Here is a 16,791-nt window from a genome sequence, read left to right as displayed (position 1 = left end):
AGGAGTGTGTGGGGTCTATGGAATTGATGAAATAACTTGCATCTTAAGGGACAATAACGCCTCAGCTTTAAGTGAATTATTAATTGGCATACAGTATATGGTGCAAAGCAGTGTTCATATGAACCACCTTTATTTTTGTGTGCGTTGAGACCTTTGTCAGGATGCCGATGACTCCTTGTTTTCGTCTCCCGCAGTGCTGCAGTGTACGATGTCCGAGTTGGAACTCTGGGTGCAGTCCCAGGAGAAAGAGATCAAAAACCACCTGAACAAGCTGCAGGAAGCGCAGTCGCTGCTGGAGAAGTGCAGAGGCGAGCTGGCGGCGAAGGAAGCGGCCCTGTGTAAGAGCAGGGCTGACCTGGAGCGAGCAGCGGCGCAGCAGGAGCAGGCGAGAAACAAGGTGCGACCGTCTCTTGGCGGGCCGAGCAGCGCCACGTTCCAACAGCTACATACAATGTGGCTTGTGTACGCCGAACAAAATCAGTATGCGTAGAAATGTAAATACAAGACTTTATTTTGATTTAACGACACACTGCAGAACAGGCTCTTCCAGCCCAGCGAGTCCAGCAAACCACCTATTTAACCCTAGCCTCATCACGGGACCATTTACAAAGGCCAATTAACCGAGCAACCAAGTTTTTGGACTGTGGGAGGAAACCAGTCACGGGGAGAACGTGCCAACTCCTTAGATCTGGCACTGGATTTGAACTCCGAACTCTGACCCCACCGCACCCAGCTGTAATTGCATTATGCTACCGTGGCTTTCAGTTCCTTAGCTTAAAATTCAGACCCACTTTGGAAGTATTGGGGGGGGGGGGGATTCTCCCCTTTCAACACCCTACTTCGCCGGCTGCTACGGAAACATGTTCTAGCGGTTTATCAAAGTGCAAAGTTCAAAGTAAAAATCTATTATCAGGGCACATGCACGTCACCACGTACAAATCTTAGATTCATTTTCCTGCGGGGTATATTCAGCAAATCTACAGAATAGTAACTGTAACAGGATCAATGAAAGATCAACCAGAGTGCAGAAGGCAACAAACTGTGTAAATAATTAGCAATAAATAACGAGAACATGAAATATCGAGATAAAGAGCCCTTCAAATGAGATCATTGATTGTGGGAACATCTCAATCGATGGGTGTGGTTATCCCCTTTTGTTCAGGAGCCTGGTGGTTGAGGGGTAGTAACTGTCCCTGAACCTGGTGGTGCGAGTCCTGAGGCTCCTGTACCTTCTACCTGATGGCAGCAGCGAGAAGCGAGCATGGCCTGGGTGGTGGGGATCTCTGAGGATAGATACTACTTCCCTATGGCAGTGTTTCATGTAGATGTTCTCAATGGTGGGGAGGGCTTTATTCGTGATGTACTGGGTTAAATCCACCACCTTTTGTAGGATTTACCATTCATAGGCATTGGTGTTTCCATACCAGGCTGTGATGCAGCCAATCAATACACTGTCCACTACAGGTTACCCCCGCTATCCGAAGGTAGAGCGTTCCTATGAAACTGTTCGTAAGCTGAAATGTCGTAAAGCGAAGAAGCCATTACCGTTATTTTATATGGGAAAAATTTTTGAGCGTTCCCAGACCCAAAAAATAACCTACCAAATCAAACCAAATAACACATAAAACCTAAAATAACACGAACATATAGTAAAAGCAGGAATGATATGATAAATACACAGCCTATATAAAGTAGGAATAATGTACGTACAGTGTAGTTTCACTTACCTGAATCGGGAAGATTGAGCCAAAACCGATTTGTAGAAAAAAATCGGCATGTACATACATGCGCACACACCTGCCCGCGCAAGTCTTCATGGTCACGGTACTCTTTCTCAGGGTAAACACAAGTTTAAAGCGGGCGTCTTTTCCGGTAAAAGCGAAAATCCTCTTTCGGTTAGCGAAAACAGGTACTAATGTAGGTCTTTCGTAAAAGCGAAACGTCGTAAAGCGAACGTTCGGAAAGCGGGGGACACCTGTACACATCTATGGAAGTTCATCAAAGTTTTTGATTACTTGTCAAATCTCCGCAATTGCATTTACATGCTGGGTCCGGGACAGGTCCCAATAAAAGTTACGCCCAGGATTTTAAAGTTGCTAAACCTCTTCTACTTCTGGTCCCCATAGTCCTCTGATCTCCTTCTCCTGAAGTCTACAAACATTTCCTTGGTCTTGCTGACATTGTGTGAGAGGTTGTTGTTACGGCACCACTCAGCCAAATGTTCAGTCTCCCTCCTGTATGCCGATTCATCGCCACCTTTGATCCGGCCCTCAACAGTGAAGTTGTCAGCAAACTTGTGCACGGGTGTTGGAGCTGTGCTTAGCCGCACAGTCCTTGGTGTAAAGCGAGTGGAGAAGGGGGCGAAGCACACAAGGACTCTACAACTCATGTTCTCAGTATTATTTCTTTTTTAATATTATTTGATTTGTTTCTCTGCACCTGTACCCGTCTCATGCCATTCCTTCACTGGGAGTAGGCAACAGGACAGTGTAGAATCTGGGTTTCCCAACCCTTTTTTTTAATGCCATGGACCAATACCATTAAGTAACGTGTCCGTGCACACCAGGTCAGGAAGCTTCTTTATTATTCCTTTCTGGGTGAAGAACTGTAAAGTGCAGAATAAAGTTATTGGTGAGTTACGGACAGATCAGGCAAAGTGGTGGGAAGGTGGTAACAGACACAAAATGCTGGGGGAGCTTAGCAGGCCTGGCGGAATCCGTGGAAACGTCGACTGTTTTACTCTTTGCCGTAGGTGCAGCCTGGCCTGCCGAGCTGCCCCAGCATTGTGTGTGTGTGAATGTTGCTTTGGAATTCCTGCATCTGCAGATCCTCCCTTGTATGGGGAGGCGGTAATCTTCATTAGCGGCAGTCGTTTGCAAAAGGCAGTATTCATTTCCCTGCTGAGAAATTGGACGTTGTACGTGAAGACATTTCGGAAAATCATGTTTAACCCATGGCAGGTTCCCTTCTCTACTTTCCTTCCCCCTTTAGCTAACACTGAAGAGTGAGTGGGCGGGGCCACTCAGCCTTGTTGGCTCGGAGGCACAGGGAGAACGCTGTTTCAGCACTCCACTGAATTCATTGTGTCCTTTCTCTGCGTCTTGGTACGTGTGCTCGCTAGGGCGGCAAATATTCTAAAATCCCAACGATACAGAGAAGATGAGGACTGTGCTGGTGTGAGGATGACAGGCGGATTCATGAAGCGTTCTGTATTTTTCTGGGCGGCAGTGCTTCAAAGGGTTCACTGTAAGGAGTTTGTACGTTCTCCCCACGACCGTCTGGGTTTCCTCCGGGTGCTCCGGTTTCCTCCCACCGTCCAAGGACGTGCGGGTTAGGGCTGGTAGGTTGCGGGCGTGCCGGGGGGGGAGTGACGACACTTGCGGGCTGCCCCCAGAACAGCCCCCAGACTGTGTTGGTCGCTGGTGCAAAAACGATGCATTTCACTGTGTGTTTCGATGTACATGCGACAGATAAAGGTAACCTTAACAAATCAGTGTCAATAACAATGCTCGGTGCCTGCGTTGTGAGAAACTCTCTCCAAAACTTGATTAAGCTTCAGGGAAAAATATCCAAAGTGGTTCTTCTGCCTTTCACTGGCAGGTTGGGCTGACTTCCCCCAAGATTTCTACAGGCAGTCTCTCTCCCTCTCTCTCTCCGTCTCCCTCCCCCCCCTCCCTCTCCTTCCCCCTCCCGCTCTCCCTCCCTCCCCCACATACTGTTCCCTCTCTCTCCCCAGTTTGGTTTTGTGAAAGTCATGGACGATGCAACCTTGCATGTGTATGTAGATTTATATATAACAAAGATTGGTTTTATTCATTATTTATAAACTCAGGGCTTTTTTTTAAAGCGTTGTGCTGAAGTGGGATGGTATTCTGGTATCCTGACTGACGACTTCCTTTGCTTTTTCAGTGCGCACTCCTCGAGCAGAAGCTGAAGCAGGTCTCCGAGGAGCTGAACTGTCAGAGGCAGAATGCGGAAAGTGTCCGGCGCACGATGGAGCAGAAGACAAAGAGCAGGGAGAAGGAATACCAGCAGGTTTGGAAAAAGTAGTGGTGAAGTTTTACCACATGCTCTCTCTGATCTTATCGGACAAGTCCCTTGCAGTTTCGTTATGTCTTTTAAAAATTTAGCTCATAGTTCTCTGTACATTTTCTCAAACTGCCTTCGGGCAATGGAACATAGAACAGGAACAGGCCATTCAGCCCACAATGTTGTGCTGACCCAGCTAAAAAGCAAATCAGAAACACCCAAACACTAATCCCTCTTCCCTACACCATGTCCACATCCCTCCATCTTCCTCACGTCCATGCACCTATCCAAAAACGTCCCTTAAAAGCCTCCAATGTATTTGCCTCCAGCACCATACCAGGCAGTGCATTCCAAAGGTCTGCCACTCTCTGAGTAAAAAAACTTACCCTCTGAACCTACCCCCTCTCACCTTCAGTGCATGCCCTCTGGTATTAGGCATTCCAACCCTGGGAAGCAGATACTCTCCGTCCACTTTATTGATGCCTCTCAAAATCTTGTGAACCTCTATCAGATCTCCCCCCAGCCTCTGACGCTCCAGAGAAAACAACCCAAGTTTATCCAGCCTCTCGTGATAGCACAGGCCCTCTAAACCAGGCAGCATCCCGGTAAACCTCTTCTACACCCTCTCCAAAGCCCCAACATCCTCCCTATAATGGGGCGACCAGAACTGGACGCAGTACTCCAAATGTGGCCAAACCAGAGTTTTATAAAGTTGCAACGTAACCTCCTGACTTTTGAACTCAGTGCCTCGACTAATAAAAGCTAGCATTCCCTAAGCCTTCTTAACCACCTGTCGACCTCTGTGGCCACTTTCAAGGAGCAAGATCTCTCTGATCAGCAGCACAGTGTACTGTCTCCCTGCGTTTGCCCTACCAAGGTGCAACGCTAATCGGTGTGGGTCGTGACTAACTCGTTTGGGCTGGGAAGAGAGAGAGGTAGATGAGATTCAGTGGCTGTCTCAGATGATCTAGTGTGAATCATCAAACTAACTCGAGTCTGCAGTATATTATATGTGATTAGCAGTTTATTGATTAGAGGATTTGATGGGATGCATCCATCACTGAGATTTAAGATTTGTCTGCCTCCTCCAGATAACTTTGAAAGTGATTGTATCACCGAGAAGGCTGTCTGTTTCCACATACCGTGGTGTAACAAATGCGCACAGTGTTTATGCTCCCTCTTAGTAATCCAGGGCTCAATAGAGTGGATGTGGAGAGGATGTTTCCTATAGTGGGGGAGTCTAGGATCAGAGGACACAGATAGAGTGGATGTGGAGAGGATGTTTCCTATAGTGGGGGAGTCTAGGACCAGAGGACACAGGTAGAGTGGATGTGGAGAGGATGTTTCCTATACTGGGGGAGTCTAGGACCAGAGGACACAGACAGAGTGGATGTGGAGAGGATGTTTCCTATAGTGGGGGAGTCTAGGATCAGAGGACACAGATAGAGTGGATGTGGAGAGGATGTTTCCTATAGTGGGGGAGTCTAGGATCAGAGGACACAGATAGAGTGGATGTGGAGAGGATGTTTCCTATAGTGGGGGTGTCTAGGACCAGAGGACACAGATAGAGTAGATGTGGAGAGGATGTTTCTTATAGTGGGAGGGGGGTCTAGGACCAGAGGGCGCAGTCTCAGAATAGAGGGATGGAGATGAAGAGGAATTTCTATAGCCAGAGAGTGGTGAATCTGTGGAATTCATTGCCACAGGCAGCTGTGGAGGCCAAGTCATTAGGTATATTTAAAGCAGAGGTTGATAGGTTCTTGATTAGTCAGGGCGTCAAAGGTCACAGGGAGAAGGCAGGAGAATGGGGTTGAGAAAGAAAAATAAATCAGCCATGATCAAACGGCCAAATCCTTCTCCTGTGTCTGATGGTCTAATAAACAAGAGACAAACTCAAATACCACCAGAACGGATGGGGAATTTAAGAATGTAAACTTGTTAAACTGAATTCATTTTTGATTGTGGTTGCCTTTAAAAAAAAATTTGAAAGTTCACCAAGATCTGGGCAAAAAAATAAAACCTGTTCTTAGTTGGACTGAACATTGCATAACTACAGATTCCCAGGGTCCATTTGCAAACTGTCCACGGAGCTGTCAAATAGTTCAAGGGCATCAATGGGTCTGGAGTCACATGTGGACTGGGTAAGAGCCGTAGACTTGCCGTTTGGTAAGAGTGGCATTCACTGCACCCAGACATCGGTGGAGGCCAAGTCATTGGGTATTTAAAGCGGAGGTTCTCGATTAGTCAGGACATCAAAGGTTATGAGGCCAAGGCACGGGAGAATGGGGTTGAAAGGGATAGTAAATCAACCATGATGGAATGACGGAGCAGGTCTGATGGGCCGAATGGCCTAATTCTGCTCCTATGCCTTATGATCTTCCAGTGGTTCCCAACCTGGGATCCACGGACCCCTTTGTTCATGGTAGGGGTTCATGGCATAAAAAAGGTCAGGAAACTCTGGTTTAGGCAGACAGATATCTGGAAATAATTCGGAAAATGAGTAGCCAGGTGGTCCGTGGTTGGGCTGAGTTGTTCTCCGATCTTGGCAATTTACTTACAAACGTTTCGTCACCGAGCGAGGAGATGTCGTCAGTGCGCTGTTAACTGTTGTGTGTGTCCTCCGAACGCTTGGCCTTCATGTACTTATCCGTCGGCTGATTGGACACCATTTCGGAAGCGGAATGAGCAACTCCTCCCGGTCTCTTCCCAAGATGGTGGCGAGGGGCACAAACTCGACTGCGGATCAGTGAGAGTCACGGCGCAAGCCAACACGCGGCCTGAAAGAGAATCCCTAGTAGAGGCGCGGTTTTCCACGAACAATTCGATGAAAAGACATGTAGACCGTGATCCTGTTTATAAACCTATGCGGGCAAAACTCCAGACCACAGCACACAAAGATCACCACGCAGGCAATCAGTGACGAGATTTCATCTCCATGTCACAAATGATAAACAATCAGCTGACTGATCAGTACATAAAGGCCAAGCCTTCGTAGGACACGCTATGGTCAACAGCACACTGACGATGTCTCCTTGCACGGTGACAAAACGTTGGCAAGGATGGGAGAACAACTCAACTCCACCAGATGGATATCTTTTTTTTTAAATTGATATTCACCATTACACGATGTAGCCATTTCATTGCCATGGTGGGATTTGAACTTTTCAGCGAACAGTTGAGATTTCTGGATATTTTGTCTGTAACTTAATTACTTTGCAGCCACAGCTCGCTAACGGAGACTGTCAGTACCTTCGGCCTGGTTAAGCTTGAAGATGTTGCGTCTGACTAGGGTGTTCTCTAGTCAGCCTCTATAAAGCACTCGGGAGACCACACTTGGAGTGTTGTGTGCAGTTTTGGGCTCCTTATTTTAGAAAGGATATACTGACGTTGGAGAGGGTTCAGAGAAGATTCACGAGAATGATTACAGGAATGAAAAGGTTACCGTATGATGAATATCTGGCACCTCTTGGGCTGTATTCCCTGGAGTTCAGGAGAATGAGGGGGGATCTGATGGAAACATTCTGAATGTTAAAAGGCCGGAACAGATTAGATATGGCAAAGTTATTTCCCATGGTAGGGGATTCTAGGACAAGAGAGCACGACTTCAGGATTGGAGAACGTCCTTTTAGAACTGAGATGTGGAGAAATTACTTCAGTCAGAGGACGGTAAATCTGTTGAATTTGTTGCCGCAAGCGGCTGTGGAGGCCAAGTCATTGGGTGTATTTAAGGCAGAGATAGATAGGTTCTTGATTAGCCAGGGCAACAAAGGGTATGGGGAGGTAGGGGAGTGGGGATGACTGGAAGAATTGAATCAGCCCATGATTGAATGGCGGAGCAGACTCGATGGGCTGAATGGCCTACTTCTGCTCCCATATCTTATGGTCTTATAGTTCTCGTTTGCCAGCTATTTGGCACCACAATTCAGAATTGGTTGTGATGAGTGGGATATTACTCCATTTTTCCTCCCTCCTCCCCAAACCCACCCCTTCCCCAGGAGTCATTGAAAATTAGAGCACAGATACAAGCCCTTCGGCCCATCTAGTCCATGCCGAAATATTTGAACTGCCTACTCCTATCGACCTGCACTGGGACCATCGCCCTCTATATCCCCACCATCCATGTACCCGTCCAAACTTCCTGAAGCATTGAAACCGAGCTCGCATGCACCACTTGTGCTGGAGGCTCGATCCACAGTCTCTCCACCCCCTGAGTGAAGGAGTTTCCCCTTTCACCTTTCATCCTTAACCCATGACCTCTAGTTGTAGTTCTACCCAATGTCAGTGGAAAAAAGCCTACTTGCTTTTACCCTATCCATACTCCTCATGATTTTGTATAACCTCCATCAAATCTCCTCTCAATCTTCTACGTTCCAAGGAATAAAGACCTAACCTATTCAATATTTCCCTATAACTCAGGTCCTCCAGTCCTAGCAACATCCTTGTAACTTTTCTCTGTACTCTTTCAACCTTATTTACATCTCTTCTGTAGCCGGGTGACCAAATCTGCACACAATACTAGGCCTCACCAACGTCTTGTACAACTTCAACGTAACATCCCATCTCTCGTACTCAATATTTTGAAGTGCCAAAAGCTTTCTTCACGACCCTGTCTGCCTGTGATGCCAGTTTCAGTGAATTCTGGACCTGGATTCCCAAATCCCTTTGTTCTACCGCACTCCGTTCACTGTGTGAGGCCTACCCCGGTTGGTCCTACCAAATGCAACACCTCACAGTAGTCTGCATTAAAATCCCATCTTCTTTATGGAGAGATGCTAAATGCACTTCTGGGGCTCGACCTCGTCCTTTGTAAAGGCTAAGTTTCCAACCACAAAGTGGGCTTGAAATGCTCTGTTTGCCTTGATCCTGTTGGCAGTGTTTTGCAAGCGCTCCTGAGCTTGCTTTGCTGTTGTTGTTTTGTCTCTTGGTCTCAGTGGGCGTGCTATGCTGGTGCCGGAATGTGTGACGACACTTGGCAGGCTCTCCCTGGTAAACCCTCAGGTGTGCGTTGGTTGTTAATGCAAGCAACGCACCTCAATTTATGTCTTTGAATTGAATTGACTGCATTTCTTACATCCTTCACACGGTAAAAATCTTTACATTGCGTCTCCGTCTGAACGAGCAGCTTAGGAATTATCGTAACTTGTAATAAATAGTATGTACAGGAAGATATACAACAGAACAGACAATATAGCTTAGAAATACAATTGTATCGGCGTGGATTAATCAGTCTGTTGGCCTGGTGGAAGAAGCTGTCCCGGAGCCTGTTGGTCCTGAATTTTATGCTGTGGTACCGTTTCCCGGATGGTCGCAGCTGGAACAGTTTGTGGTTGGGGTGACTCGGGTCCCCAGTGATCATTCGGGCCCTTTTTACACACCTGTCTTTGTGAATTGAATTTCGGTTTGTCATTTAGAAACCACAACTGCAATGCAATTAAAAAATGAAACAACGTTCCTCCAGAATGATATCACAAAAGCACACAACAAAACAGACTACACCAAAAAAAATCCACATAACGTTTGGCAATCCCCAAATCCAGAGTCCGGAGAGGCTGCTGCGTATTAATATCGCACTACCACCTTAGCGTTCCCCAGAAAGGAGCTCCAAACCCACCAGACAAAACAAGACTACCCAGACACACCAAGTCAGGAGACCAACTCTACCACCCAACAAACCAAAAACTAAAGCTACAAGATCTACACAAAACCATATAGTTACTTATAGTTATAGTTAACATATAGTTACAACAGTGCAGACAATACCATAATTGATTTTAAAAAAACAGACCATGGGCACAGTAAAAATAGTCCAAAGATGTTAAAAGGCTATAAGTTTGAAAGAAACCACCACACAGTTTCCACAAGTCCTCAGGGTCCTGAATAGTGGTAAGTTCACATCTACAGATGCGCTGGGCTGTCCACACGACTCTCTGCAGAGTCCTGTGATTGAGGGAGGTACAGTTCCCATACCAGGCAGTGATGCAGCCAGTCAGGATGCTCTCAATCGTGCCCCTGTAGAAAGGATCTGGGGACTCGTGCTGAACTTCTTCAACTGTCTGAGATGAAAGAGGCGCTGTTGTGTTTTTTTCACCACACAGCCAGTATGTACAGGTCAAGTGAGGTCCTCGGTGATGTGTATGCCAAGGAACTTGGAGCTGTTTACCCTCTTAACCCCAGATCTATCGATGTTAGCCTGTCAGGGGTTAAGGGGTTAGCCTGTTTCCACTCCTCCTGTAGTCCACAACCAGCTCCTTTGTTTCTGCGACATTGAGGGAGAGGTTGTTTTCTTGACACCACTGTGTCGGGGTGATGACTTTTTCACTGTGGGCTGCCTCATTATTATTTGAGATTAGGCCAATCAGTGTAGTGTCGTCGGCAAATTTAGTCAGCAGATTGGAGCTGTGGGTGGCAACACAGTCATGGGTGTACAGGGAGTAAAGGAAGGGGCTCAGTACGCAACCCTGAGGGGCTCCTGTGTCGAGGGTCAGAGGGACAGAGGTGAGGGAGCCCACTCTCACCACCTGCCAGCGATCTGACAGGAAGACCAGGATCCAGCTGCACAAGGCAGGGTGAGGGCCGAGGTCTCCGAAGTTCCGGAGGAAATCTGATGTAAACATGATAAATAAACTGCAAACTAGGTCTTGATCTTGCTTTATGTAACATAATCCATATTGATGCCCTGTTGTTTTAGGGTGATGAAGATCTGAGAGGTTAGTCAAGTCAAGTCAATTTTATTGTAATATATATGTATATAATGTATATAACCATATAATGTATAAAGAAACGAGACATCATTTCTCCGAACTAGGGTGTAAAGCACAGTAGCACACACAACACATTTAATGTGATAATTTATGAAGATAAGGATGAAATCTATAGATGAATCACACATAAATAACAAATTAAAGTGCATAAATTAAATATTGCAAGGTCCAGAACAGATTAACTGTGACACTATCTATGAACGTGATGCAGCAGGGAGTTCAGAAGCCTGACGGCCTGGGGGAAGAAACTGTTTCCCATCCTGACCGTTCTTGTCTTTATGCATCGGAGTCTCCTGCTCGATGGTAGAAAGTCAGAGAGGATGCTGGATGGACGGGTGGGATCAGTGATAATACTAAGGCCCCTGCGTATGCAGCGCTCCTGATAAATGTCCCCAATAGATGGTAGGGAGACCCCTATGATCCTCTCGGCCATTCTTACAGTCCTTTGTAGGGACTTCCGGTCCGATGCTCGGCTGCTCCCGGACCAGATGGAGATGCAGCTTGTCAGGATGCTCTCAGTGGTGCTGCTGTAAACTTCAGTCTTGCTTGCCTCACTCTCCTTGGGAAGTGGAGGTGCTGCTGTGCTTTTTTGTTCAGGGAGGTGATACTGAGGGACCAGGTGAGGTCATCTATGCTGTGAACTCCCAGGAACTTGGTGCACTTAACTTTCTTTACAGAGGAGGCCTGTATTCGCTGGGGGGTGGGGCGGGGAGGGAGGGGAGGTGGTTCGACTGCACCTTCCTGAAATCTTCCTGAAATCCACAATGGTGGATTCCTTGGTCTTTTCCAAGTTCAGACTTAGAATTTGCTCCCTTTGACATAACGTGCCAACAGAATGTATTACTGCTGTCATGGATGACAATGTTGGTGGATGACAAGCAATATAAAGGTGGCTTTGTTTCCCTAGGAACTGTCTGACCAGCAACGCGCCTATCAAAGCCTTGATCATCAGTGTAAACAGGAGAAGAACCAATTGAATCAGGAGATCCAGCAGCTCAAGGCCGGACACCTGGCTTTACAAGCTAAAATCAATCAAGTAAGCTTTGTCAATTTGCCCAAAATTAAACTTTTTGTAACCATTGTGGATTGTTGCCCTCATAGTTTAGGTTTTTGCTCATATATACCTATATCTAACAAAAATGTTCACCAAATACAAGTCTGCTGTTGCTGTAGCACTGGACAACCATTTTTTCGAAAGTAGCTTCCTCAGAATATTTTTTTTATGATCGACCACCTGAAGCTGAATGCAAGGATACTTTCAGATGACCTGTATTATGTAGGAATTTGGAAAAAAAGAAATTATTTTTTATTGAATGTAATGCTTTTAATTGTGTAACGGTGCCGATGCTTTGCAATAGTTCAACTAAGCTAAAGATATTTTGTTGATGATTTTCGTTTGTACTCGGTGCCTGAGGCTTCTTGCTTAAGTGTCCAACAATAATCAGCCAGCGTTGATGGATTCCAGTCGCCCTGATACAGTTTCTCCGTGACCACAATGTCCTGGTGAAACCTTTGACGGTGCTCGTCACCGACAGCGCCAAGATTGGCAGGGAAGAAGTCTAAATGGGAACTCAGAAAATGAACCTTTAGTGACAAGTTGCACTTCATGGTTTTGTATGCTTGAAGTATGTTGTCAACCAGCTGCAGGTATTCCACTGCTGTGTAGTTGTCAGGAAAACTTTCAGCAACGTCCTTGAAGGCCTTCCATGTGATTTTCTCCGGTCCCACTAGAAGTTCTTCGAATCGCCTGTCATTGATGTCCTGTTTGATTTGTGGACCAACAAAAATGCCTTCCTTAATCTTGGCATCAGTTTTTCCGACTTGAATTATGAATTGAAATACCAAATATAGGGGTGTTTTTTTGTGCGTAGTATGGAGAGCAACAGCCCAAGATCCGTAACATGCACCCAAAAGTATTCAGGAAGCAAAATCTTTGCAACCCATCCCCTCAAGGTTCGACGTGTTGTGCTCTTCTGCACACCACTGTTGTAACAGGTGGTTATTTGAGTTACTGTCGCCTTCCTGTCAGCCTGAACCAGTCTGGCCATTCTCCCCTGACCTCCATTAACAAGGTGTTTTGAATTGGATTGACTTTATTTCGTACATCCTTCACATACATGAGGAGTAAAAATCTCGTGTTACATCTCTGTCTAAATGTGCAATGTACAACCATAGTAATTTATAATATGTAGAACAGTCAATGTAACATAGAAATACACCCAGATCAGCGTGAGTTAATCATTCTGATGGCCTGGTGGGAGAAGCTGTCCCGGAGCCTGTTGGTCCTGGCTTTTATGCTGCGGTACCGTTTCCCCGGATGGTAGCAGCTGGAATAGATTGTGGTTGGGGTAACTCGGGTCCCCAGTGATCTTTCGGGCCCTTTTCTCACACCTGTCTTTGTAAATGTCCTGAATCATGGGAAGTTCACAACGACAGATGCGCTGGGCTGTCCGCACCACTCTCTGCAGAGTCCTGCGATTGAGGGAGGTACAGTTCCCATACCGGGCAGTGATGGAGCCATTCAGGATGCTCTCAATTGAACCTTGTAAAAAGTTCTTAGGATTTGGGGGCCCACACCAAACTTCCTCAACCGTCTGAGGTGAAAGAGGCGCTGTTGTGCCTTTCTCACCACACAGCTGGTGTGTACAGGCCACGTGAGATCCTCGGTGATGTGGATGCCGGGGAATTTAAAGCTGTTCACCCTCTCAACCCCGGATCCATTGATGTCAATAGGGGTTAGCCCGTCTCCGTTCCTCCTGTCGTCCACAACCAGCTCCTTTGTTTCTGCGACATTGACAACACCGTGTCAGAGGGATGACTTTTGCCTGCAGAACTCAGAGCATCTCTGGACACACAACACATTGAACCTTGAAGTGGATGGGCTACAGCAGCAGACGACCACGAGTGTACACTCAGTGGCCACTTCTCGAGGTACAGGGCGTGCCTAATAAAGTGGCCACTGAGCAAAAGAGCTTGCCTGAATCTCAAATGAGCAACCAACCCTTTGCTCGACCCTGGGTGACGCAGAGGTCCCCTATGTAGGAGTGTCGAGCAGATTTAAAGCCATACTGCGTTCAAAAAGAATCCATTAAGCATTCAATAAATTCAGCAACAAATGCTGAACTATTGGAAAGTTGAAGGTTCTGAAAAACAGGCAGGAGGGTGGAACTGATTGGCTAATGGCAGAAAAGGCTCGATGGGCCGAGTGGCCTGCACTCGCTCCTATTTCTATGTACTATGTAGTAAGTCAAATTTAACGGGCTGGGTGAAATTGCCTAAAAGTTTTCAATGTGTTTCAGCTTCTGGGGATCCTAACCACAGCAGAACTTTTTTCTAGGCCCAAGAAGAATGCACTTGTTCAAAGTTCAAAGTAAAATTTATTTTCGGAGTACATACATGTCACCACATACAACCCTGAGATTCTTTCTCCTGCAGGCATACTCAGCAAATCTATGGAACAGTAACTAAACAAGAACAATGAGAGAGATAATAGAAGACAACAAACTGCGCAAATGCAAATGTAAATAAATAGCAATAAATAACAAGAACATGCGATAACAAGATAAAGAGTCCTTAAAGTGAGATCATTGGTTGTAGCAACATCTCAATAGATGAGTGTAGTTATCCCCTTTTGTTGAAGAGCCTGATGGTTGAGGGGTAGTAACTGTTCTTGAACCTGGTGGTGTGAATCCTGAGGCTCTTGAACTAATACCTTGTTGGGCTGGTAGTATGAGTTAGATTGGAGTTGCAGGGAGATGGGAACTAGAGTGCCAGTATCATTAGTGGAGAGGTTGTGGAAATAGGTGTTGTTAAGACCTCCGACAAAATCAGGAATCAAAAGGTTGAGCATGCTGTGACTAACTTCCTGAGCTGCGTATATTTCAAGGCAAGAAGTATTGCAGGAAAGGTGAATGAGCTCAGGGCACGGACCAGCGTGTGGAATTATAATATTGTAGCCATTAGTGAGACTTGGCTGCAGGACTGGCAGCTCAGTAGATAGATAGATAGATAGATACTTTATTCATCCCCATGGGGAAATTCAACTTTTTTTTTCCAATGTCCCATACACTTGTTGTAGCAAAACTAATTACATACAATACTTAACTCAGTAAAAAAATATGATATTCATCTAAATCACTATCTCAAAAAGCATTAAAAATAGCTTTTAAAAAGTTCTTAAGTCCTGGCGGTAGAATTGTAAAGCCTAATGGCATTGGGGAGTATTGACCTCTTCATCCTGTCTGAGGAGCATTGCATCGATAGTAACCTGTCGCTGAAACTGCTTCTCTGTCTCTGGATGGTGCTATGTAGAGGATGTTCAGAGTTATCCATAATTGACCGTAGCCTACTCAGCGCCCTTCGCTCAGCTACCGATGTTAAACTCTCGAGTACTTTGCCCACGACAGAGCCTGCCTTCCTTACCAGCTTATTAAGACGTGAGGCGTCCCTCTTCTTAATGTTTCCTCCCCAACACGCCACCACAAAGAAGAGTAGTCGGGTTTCTGTTGTGACAGAGCGGGGGGGGGGGGGGGTGGGATTAATGGAGGCATTACTAGTCTGGGAAAATGTCACAGCAGTGCTCAGTCAGGACAGACTGGAGAACGTGTGTAGTGATGGGTGGAACTGAGGATGAAGACCACTTCAGTGGGGCTGTATTACAGACCATGGGATTTGGAGGAGCAAATTTGTAGAGAGATTGCAGACTGTGGCAAGAAACACAAGGTTGTTATAGAAGGTGATTTTAACTTTCCGCACACTGACTGGGACTCCCATACTGCAAAAGGACTAGACGGGACAGAGTTTTTGTCTGTGAATTTACCTGGCTGCTGTCTTTTGACAGGTGGCAGCAGGGAAGCAGCTGGTGGATAAAGAGCTGGAAGACGTCAAGGCAAAATTGAGCTGGGCGGAGAAAGAGCTTGCAACTCACCAGAAGAATGGGGACGACCTTCAGAAAAATCTTCAGGTGGGTTTGACATAGATGGCGCTGTATTGAGGTCAAGTTGCCTTGTTGATAATTGTGCCATTTCTGGGTCTCGATAAGTGTTAGGTTGGTTTGAACACAGAATGGCAGGAGGATATTCAGCCTCCTGAGCTTTTCATTGTGTTTCTATCTCCACAATCCTGCTGTTTTTTTCCCCTTGTTCTTTGACGAAGAAAATTCTTATCACATCTGAGCTTGACAATTGAGCTGTCTTACCTTTGCACTGAACAGCTCCCGAAAGCTCTTGTGGATGGGTCAGTTTTCCCTCTTTCTAACTCTCAACTTTCAGGGAACTCCTTCTGTGCTCTCTCCTCAGCGGGACGCCATTACAGCTCGGTTAGCGCGATGCTATCCACAGCTCGGGGCGTCGGAATTCAATCCCGGCATCTCTGTATGTCCCCCCCTGTGGAATGTGTGGGCTTCACACACACCCCCACCCCTCCCAGGTGCTCCGGTTTCCTCCCACAGTCGAAAGAATGGGTCATTGTAAATTGTCCCGTGATTAGGTTAGGGTTAAATCGGGCTGGGGCAACACAGCTCAAGTGGCCAGAAGAGCTTATTCTGCGCTGTATCTCTCAATAAATAAGATAGAATTCCTGCCGAAGGGTCTCAGCCTGAAACGCCGACTGTGCTCTTTCCATAGGAGCTGCCTGTTCTGCTGGCTCCTCCAGCATTTTGTCTGTGTTGTTCGGATTTCCAGCGCCTGCAGATTTTCTCTTGCTTGCAGATAGAATTTAACTTGTTTTTCTTTTGTTATCAATATAGTTCTTGCTGTACTCCTTCCAAGGCTGATATAACTTCCCTGAGGTGTAGTTTAGAAACAGACGTCAGGCACTCTAGACGCATTTGGGGCAGTACAGTTAGCATAGCACTATTACGGTACCAGCGACCCGGCTTCAAAAACAGACGCCAGGCACTCTAGACGCATTTGGGGCAATACAGTTAGCATAGCACTATTACGGTACCAGCGACCCGGGTTCAAAAACAGACGCCAGGCACTCTAGACGTATTTGGGGCAAC

General features: G+C 46.4%; 1 protein-coding gene and 1 non-coding gene across 4 annotated transcripts in view; both read left to right on the top strand.

Annotated features, from left to right (window-relative positions):
• Positions 1-16,791, top strand: part of LOC140717626 (uncharacterized) — a 129,369-nt gene that overhangs the window by 56,201 nt on the left and 56,377 nt on the right. For all 3 annotated transcript variants that reach the window (XM_073031213.1, XM_073031215.1, XM_073031212.1), the window contains exons 7-10: positions 195-397; positions 3,910-4,035; positions 11,698-11,826; positions 15,631-15,753. In XM_073031213.1, the coding sequence (XP_072887314.1) occupies positions 195-397; positions 3,910-4,035; positions 11,698-11,826; positions 15,631-15,753 (581 nt within the window). The remainder of the gene's footprint in view (positions 1-194; positions 398-3,909; positions 4,036-11,697; positions 11,827-15,630; positions 15,754-16,791) is intronic.
• Positions 3,115-3,217, top strand: LOC140717889 (U6 spliceosomal RNA). Its single transcript, XR_012096638.1, has one exon. It is a non-coding gene; the product is annotated as a U6 spliceosomal RNA (small nuclear RNA).

Source organism: Hemitrygon akajei, chromosome 28 (assembly GCF_048418815.1).
Source record: "Hemitrygon akajei chromosome 28, sHemAka1.3, whole genome shotgun sequence".
NCBI classification, from domain to species: Eukaryota; Metazoa; Chordata; class Chondrichthyes; order Myliobatiformes; family Dasyatidae; genus Hemitrygon; species Hemitrygon akajei.
Note: the sequence above shows the minus strand (reverse complement) of the source record. Positions and strands in the feature narration are given on the sequence as shown.